The following is an 8,287-nucleotide window of genomic DNA, read 5'->3' as shown; positions in this document are numbered from 1 at the left end:
TATTAACAACATTTCTCTCCATCTCACGAATCATTCAGTCTTCTGAGGAGGTTAGCAGAATGCTAAGCTAAACTATTAGCAACATTTCTCTCCATCACTTTAACGCGTTTTTCGATATTGTAGCTCGCTCGAGCCTCGAATCCCCGTCCATCATCTAAAATGTATACGAGAGCGGTTTACTTCTTATTTATTTATGTCAGCGGACCTTTAGACTTATTTCTGCCGAGGGTGTCTCGTTGCTTTGATGCTACAAGAATAGAACAAACAATAAACCATTTTCCAGGAATACAAAATAAGGACCAACACTGAATCTCAATTAGTTTATTCTAAAAAGACAGCTTTCATCATGTTCCACACCATATGTCCTCGTATCTGTAAAGCAGATACAATATGTGTTTTTCCTTTTCTTGCATTTCAAACAGCACGTCAGTCATCAGACAGAGTAAACCAAAAGTGTTCATATTTACAGTACATCAGGTAATCCAAAAATAATACAGCGAGTCTTTTCTCCCTTTTAACAGTCAAATACTTACATTGCCCAAAGACTCCTCGTCAAGGGACGGATGGAGGGATGTTGGAAGGTGGGAGGTTTTTTGTTTATTTGATCTATTCATGTATGTGACTTTAACATCTTCATCATACTATAGCTGTCTGCTGCTGTCTGGAGCGACACCAAAGGATGCTCACTTGAGTTGCGCTGGGACTCTTGCATTCTGGGTATAGCTGTCATTTTGACTTGTGAGCATTTTAAATCACCGTGTCACACTAGGGGAAGAAAGTGGGGTAAGAAACGACAGAGGCCACGTCCTATTTCTTAGTATTTGTGTGCGAGAGATGACGTACAGTGTAGAGCAGAGCGCACACAAAGGACCGAAGCTGTGAGGCTGGCAAGCGCCTTCGCTGTTAACAGGCAAAAATCTACATTTCCCTCAGCAGACACTCACATCTCAAAATATTTATCCAATGCAGCGCTTCTCCTCTTCACCTTTTATCATTCAAAGTATTGCTTCATCAAGCGTAGACAGTCAGTGATTATCACATTAACTCTGTCTGATCCATTCCATTAATAAAAAGACTACTGTTACAGTAAACGCAGATGTACAGTGAATGTTATTCTACAACGCTCATACTGTATATATTTATATATTTCTATTATTTCTCACTGCAGTTCAGTTTTTGCGATACAAAAAAGACTGATTGTTGGAATGACATTCGGTTTAAATTGTTATTATTGATCCTCCGAAACCTATAATTCCAAAAACTGAAGTCCTGAGAGGAGAATGTGACCCGTGGATGAAGAGTTGATCAGGATCGTATCGGCATTAGTCGAGACCAGGTCCGAGTCCTCGTGAAACAGGCCCCAGTGTTAAGACCTTCAAAGGGAAATCAGGATTTCTACGCCTCTCGATCCGGTGGCCAAAATGGTGGCACTTGGTCGTATAAAACCGTGCCGAAGGGTCGTCCGTGTAATGACCTCAGACGGACAAATCCTGGTTGTGCACATGTAAAAAAAAAACATGTCAAAATAAGAACGAGACAGGAAACCAAACGGGAGATTCGCTGCGATCAAGCATATGCCAGTGACAGGCCTACATCATCACTAGGGTTGGGATTTTTACATCTTATCGCTATGTTACAGTGGGCTCCCCTGCCTTGAGCATCTTTGTCGCCGTTTCAGTGTCTTGTGACCCAGATTGGCCGCGTTGAATGAGAGTCCTCCAGACCGGTTGGCATGTAATCTATAGGCTTCGTCGATTCTCCGCTCACATATCTGAAGACGGCAGCTCTTCCGTGGCTCCTGGAGATGTATTGTGTCAGGGGGGACGAGGGAAAGGGATGCCAAATGGATCCGGAGAGATGAGCTAAGAGAAGTTTCCAAAAGAGGCTGCAGAAAGAGGGGAGAGAAAGGAGGAAGAGGGGGGGTACATAGTTAGGATTCACTTTTCTAAAAGCAAAAGTTTAAGTTACAACAACGAGCTTTTAACTGGTTATGATGCAGTCTCACTTGAATACTGATGTTTGTAGATAACCTGTAAGCAACAAGACAATCGGCTTCCACGCTAAAACCAGAGGAAATGATTCAGGGCACGCAAGTTCACCACAAACTCTCTCACCTCGGACTCCGGTGGGGTGCCAAATTGCTCGTTGGCATGAAAGGAGGCGCTAAAGAACCAGAATCAGGTCCACACGGGGAAGACCGTCAGACCCTGCTGCAGTAAAATGAGAAATTTTCTAAAGCTCCATCACGACTACGTTTTCATTTTAAAACACATAACTTTTGCTCCATTTTTGCTCTAACGTGGATCACAAATGAGAGGCGTCATTGACCTTGTTTTCTATGCTAGCAGCTGATGCGCTGTTAAATTCTGTAGTTTATAACGCTACTACTGCCTACAAGTACAGCTGTGCAGGCCCAGTGTACGTGAATGGTCATGTGATGTGCGTTTTTCTTTTAAAAGGTCACTTTAAATGAAGACTTTGTAGTGTGGATAAAGGACTCGGAAGCACTAACCGCTGTCGTTCCTCGTCGTAGCTTTGAAGTGTAGAAATATTGAGCTCTCACTTCATCCCTCATTGTAGCTTCAGTGCATGCTCCAAAATACACTTCTCTCCATTGGACTTGTCTCTGTTAATGCACCATGAAGCAGACACATCCTGCCTTGAAATGCCGTATTTTAGTATGGGGCTTACACACCTTCCTGATTCTGTATGTGACACCTTACTCCCCCCCCAAAACCTCTGAATTATCACGTAACCGGGGAGGCTGGCCTCTCCTCATGTAACACACACTGCACTCACTCAAGAGAGCCGTGGTGGTGCATGGAGAGCGTCCCCAGTGTACGTGGACACAAGCTGTGAAAGGAAAACGCTGAAAACATAAAATGTCAGAGCACATGTGTACAGCTAGAGTTATAACACACATCTAAATATTTCTACTGTGCCGTTTCACTGGCATGTGATATACTTTAGGGCAGACATTATGGCATTAAGCTAATCAGCGTGTAATAAAAAGACGTATGTTCGGTTTCCCTGACAGCCAGTTTGCTCTATCCTGAGATGACACCAGGGAAGGCAGCCGTTCCTCTCCCAGACTGTTGGCATTTCAGCTCTAAGCCCTCCTCTGCTCTCTGGTCTCTAGACAACGGACGGATGTAACGCCGGTGCTGGAGTGAACCTGAACCAGGAAACGACGGAGAGGCAATTGATACGACTGTGGGGTTTGTACACACAGAGAAAAAAACCACCTCTTTTATAGAAACCCTTTTATTTTTAAAATGAGCTCCCGGTGGAGCCGTTGGTGCAGCAGGAGGAGGAGAGGCGGATACAAATGAATGTGCCTTCTTTTTCTCTGTCTGTCAAGCTCAAGAGTTTCATTCTTATTCCAATTTGGTGCTAAAGTTCGTCCGGCAGACCACACAGAGCTCTTTAGTGAAGCTCCGCGAGGATGGGTAACCAATCGCAAGGTTACCGAAACGATCTCCGCACTGCCGAGACCGACTTTGATGAACATTGTATGTGTTGAGGAGGAAAGAGGGACTGTACAAAGATAAGACAACAACCAGAGGCTGAGGAGGAGAAGAAGAAGAAGAAGAAGAAGAAGGGCAGATCCCCCACTGGGCTCTGATCTGAAGCCTCCCTCCCAGATCTTCCCAGATGTTACCACAACCCCTGCATGCTTCACACTACCCACCAGAGAGCTGTGGCTCCGGGCTGTGGAAGACATCATCCTTACCTTTCACTGACTGACTGATGTACTCAGCCTGCTGAAAATACACGAAATACTGAAGTCTTATGCACAAAAAAATAGCAACGGAATAGCTTTCACAGCCATGAACGGGTTGTGTACAGGAGGAAACGACATACTGTGAAGTAATAATATGCAAACTTGAAGCGGTGGATGAGCCTTTATGCTGTATGTACACTCAACTTTGATTTTTATCGCATTTGAATTTCCACTCTGCGTGACCTGAATCTTTGGCCTAAGTTTGAAGTGTTAGAAACAGTTTCAAACACTCCAGCTTCTGTAGACTTGAGAGGTGGCTGTAAAAAGTTTGGAGTTTTGTTGAGAGTTACAACGAATGTCAAAAGTTCATCAGTTAAAATGCACTTCAGTGTAGATCAGAACTGAACCGCTACGGGTAAGTTTAGTTGCTTTACTCAGTGAATGGTGGGAGAAGAGATGAGTGATTGATAGTAAACATATATTGAGTGCAGTAGAAGTTTAACTAATAGCAACAGTGGTAGGGTCTCCTGAGGCAGCGTGGTCCCGGGTAGAGTTGGTGCAGCAGGAGGCTAGTAGCCAAAAAATACTGGATCCTACAATCCCCATAATGCAACTCAATAACAACTCCACTCTTTCAGTTTGCAATGCGGGTTTTGTGTTTTATACGTTCAGTCTCGAGACTAACTCAAGTCAACCTTGAGGACCTGTAACACACTTTACAGCTGTTTCTACAGGCTTATTAGTCCTCCCCATGACGGGTAACCTTCATGTGAAGCAACGTATCCTCATACAGCTGTTTGTATGACGTCCTACAGAAAGTTACTCCTCACTTATTGTGCGTTTTCCTACAAAAGTCTTCCTCTCGTTACATGAATACGTTATTTTCAAAACTCACTTAGGTTTAGGCAACACAAATACTTTTGTTAGGTTTAGCTACAGATGGCCGTTTGGGTTAAAATAACGGAAGTACAGTCACTGAAGTACGCAAGTTACGTGACAAGAACGTTAACTTTGAGTTCTCGTTTTACTCGCTGATAGATCGCCGTTTGTTGGACCCATCCAGCTCCCCTCCTGTCTGCCCTGTGTGGGATCTTTAAACGTACTCGTTTAAGATAGCGTGGATAACATATTCCATGGGATATCTACGAATCACGCCGCATCGTAGGTACAGCTACGAATGACGGACGAGACCAGCTTGAAAATTGGTGTCGTTCCTCTAATGTACAAATGCAACTATGTCGTTTAAATCCTTCTCCTGAAATTATATTTACTCATCAAAAGTAACCCTTTTCCATAATTTCTCTTTCAGTCACATGCATTTCTTTGACTTCACAGTCTTCATGTTTTTCCTCCTTTGGTTATTGAGTGGAGAACAACATTTTCAACATTAATTTGAAGCAGAAGTTAAGTTTGAAATGTTTTTAAACAGGTGAGCCTGCTCCAGACGTATTAGCATGGAGCGCAGAGCGTCGGGGCCCCACAGCCGGGGAATGAAAGTCCTATCAGCCCAAGCTCTCGTTCGCTATCCGTGTTCTTTCATTAACCTCTTACCGCGTCTCATTTCTTTATCTCTGTGATCCGTCATCCCCCCCCCGCCCTGTATTTCTCTCTATCCGTTAAACATCTCACCTCTAATCGCAGCTCCGTGTCCTCTTTATTTTCTGCTCGCTTAACCTCCTTTTCTTCTACTCTCCGTATTCAAATCCCTCAGGTGTTTCCGTGCTCATTTGTCCTTTTTAATTTTTGCTTCACATATTTTATATTCCAAAGGAGTTGGAGAGACACCGGGCGAGCGCTCATTTGCTTGTAAAGGTGTAAGAGAGCACCGAAGTGTGCAATTTTGTACAAAGTCGCTGACGTGAATGAGTATGAGAGTCCTGTAACGGTCGCGGTAAATCGAGCTATCGCGGCTCGGGATCGGAGACAAACTTCACTTCACACTCAAGCTTATTTTGTACTTTCATCCTCTTTTCAGCATTTATTGTGAGATCAATATTTAATCTTTGGTAAATCCATTGCAGATGAATCAGACCTGACAGGCGGTATGACTCAGGGCTCCGCTAAATCACACCAGAATTGTAAATGTATCTGGAGAATCGCTCAGGGAGAATAGCTGAACGTGTGTGTTAGGTTGTGTGGAGCGCAGCGTGAACCAAAACCGCCTGCAGGTGCATCAGCTGCTGTGCAACAAGTCTGGCTCTTTCTTTCTTTCTCACCTCCAGCCTTTTATACTTTAAACTTAACCTTCATCATTGCTTCTCCACACGTATCACTTGCTCGTCGAAACTTTGGAATCGTTCACCCTCCGACACATATCAGCATCTTTCTCACTTTTAGCTCTCTGAGGCTGCTAAACGATAGCATCTGCATGCTAACATGCGCACAGAGACAACCTTAACATGATGGTGTTCACGAAGAATAATGCGCCATAATTTGTAGGTATCCCACGAAATCGTGTCGTGTGTTATGCACGTAATAATGAAAGAGGAAGTAAAAAGGCTGCACAGGCCCACACCGGGTGGGCGGGAGTGGATGTGTCCAACAAACAGCGATTCATCAGCCAGGAGACGCTGTTACGTGTGAAACCAGAAGTCAAAGTTCATTAGTTTGTCAAGGAACTTGTGTACTTCAGTAACGGCACTTTAACCCAAACGTGATCTTTTCCTAAACCAAACTAAGTAGTTTCGTTGCCTAAACCTTGTTTCCTTTTAAAGAACAGAAGTTTATTTTGAAAGGACCACATGCAGGTAACAAGCGAAAATTGGCACATGTTGCTGGCTTTTGTAGGAAAATGACAAATAAAGAAGTAACTTTTCGTAAGATATCATGAAAACCGTTATTTGAGGATGGGTTGATATACCCCATCGTTTAGCACGTTAGCATACTAACATTTTCTAATCGTCACTAAACAAAGATAACCGCTTGAGCACACGGGACTTTTTTAGTTTTACAGACTATTGGTCAAATTTAAACTTTGACCTAACGATGGCACTGTCATGACAATTCACAACGATAATGTTCATCATTCATTGCTATTCATCCCGATACTTTCTCTCAAAAACCAAAAAAACATCAACCTCATTGTAGCGATGGAAGAAAAGTAAAGGGATCACAACAGTCTGCATGCTTCATCCTCTGGGGACCACGAGTGAGAGAATGAGAGACTAAATGATACGATCTCATGCGCCTCCATGTTGAGAACCACTGCTGTAGAATAATGACAGGACGAGTCATTTCATGGTAAACTGTTTTTTTTTTAATGTAATGTTCCAGTCCTCGCTCAGACCTTTAGCACCTCTGCCCTCATCTACTACCCGATTACCACCTCATCACACTTAGCACTGAAACAACCCCCATTATCACCCCTTCAGCTGCTTCCCACCTCGTCCTGCTTCTATCACCTCTGAATACCCTCCAACCCTGTGAACCTCAGGTGTTTTATACGGCCAGCAAATTAGCCTGCCCTTATAGCTCAGAGTCTGCTGAACTGGCAAATTACATTTGCATTGCTCTATTAATAGAAAGCATCCAACAGCAATTTAATTCTTTCTACCTTGCCAATCAATTGTATTCCATCCCTCAATTTAATTCAGTTTGATTCAATTCATGCTTAATTGGCGTGCGTGTCATATAAAAACAATTTGCACTCAGTGTCTAAGAGGAATGAGCTGGAATGATAAAGAGAGGAAACGTTACGTTATTGAGTTTGGGTTAGAGGTCGACAGAACGTTTTGCAAGCTATCGTTATCGGTGGAAATGAGCTCCGTTAGAGGCCGATGGCTAACAACCTCCGGTTCTGACGAGTGAAGCCAATGCGGAAGGAAGTGCCTTCAAGCTGCATTCTCTCTAGTGTCCACCAGGGGGCGACTCCTCTGGTTGTATAGAAGTCTATGAGAAAATGACTCTACTTCTCTCTTGATTTATCACCTCAGTAAACATTGTAAACATGAGTTTATGGTCTCAATCTCTAGTTTCAAGTCTTCTTCAATACAGCATGATGTTCATTTAGTAAATGATGGTCCATTTAGAGTCAAACAGACCATAAAGCAGGGGATGCTTTAGGGGCGGGGCTACACGGTGATTGATTCTCTACATCACTCCTCCTCAGTCCAAATATGGTTCACTGGTTGTAAAAAGCCAAGATGACAACAACCGTAATCCAAGATGGCCACAAACCGATGGGTGACGTCATGATGACTATATGTCCACTTCTTATATACAGTCTATGGTTTCACATCGAGGCTTTAGGATATGCATGCATTCATAACGGTCTTTGTTAATTATAACTGACTAGCAGCTCAACTTAGCGGTGAATGCTTTGGCTTCTCCTGTGAATGCTCCTCCTGTGCTGCCGATCACTTTGACTTTGTCAGGTCAAGAATCAATACCTCGTCTTTTACGTGTTTTCATTCGTCATTCAGACAAGATAAGGTTCGTTTTTCCGATTCAAGTTTGTCATTTCCCTTCATGTTTTTTAGAAAAATGCTTTGTTAAAACTATTCTATGCCATTCAGTGTCTGCAGATGACCTGATTACTTTTCTAAACGTCATCTCACAGTCTTC

General features: G+C 43.2%; 1 protein-coding gene across 1 annotated transcript in view; it reads right to left on the bottom strand.

Annotated features, from left to right (window-relative positions):
• Positions 1 to 1,862: 1,862 nt before the first annotated feature.
• The window catches only part of LOC306712291 (sterile alpha motif domain-containing protein 10-like), a gene marked incomplete at both ends in the record, with an annotated part of 36,391 nt that continues 29,966 nt past the window's right edge, over positions 1,863 to 8,287 (bottom strand). Inside the window, one exon of the mRNA XM_079181505.1 lies at positions 1,863 to 1,885. Coding sequence (XP_079037631.1) covers positions 1,863 to 1,885 — 23 coding nt within the window. The remainder of the gene's footprint in view (positions 1,886 to 8,287) is intronic.

Source organism: Pholis gunnellus (genome assembly GCF_910591455.1).
Source record: "Pholis gunnellus genome assembly, chromosome: 2".
In the NCBI taxonomy this organism is placed as follows: domain Eukaryota; kingdom Metazoa; phylum Chordata; class Actinopteri; order Perciformes; family Pholidae; genus Pholis; species Pholis gunnellus.
The sequence above is the reverse complement of the archived record's forward strand: the minus strand, read 5'-3'. Positions and strand labels throughout refer to the sequence as shown.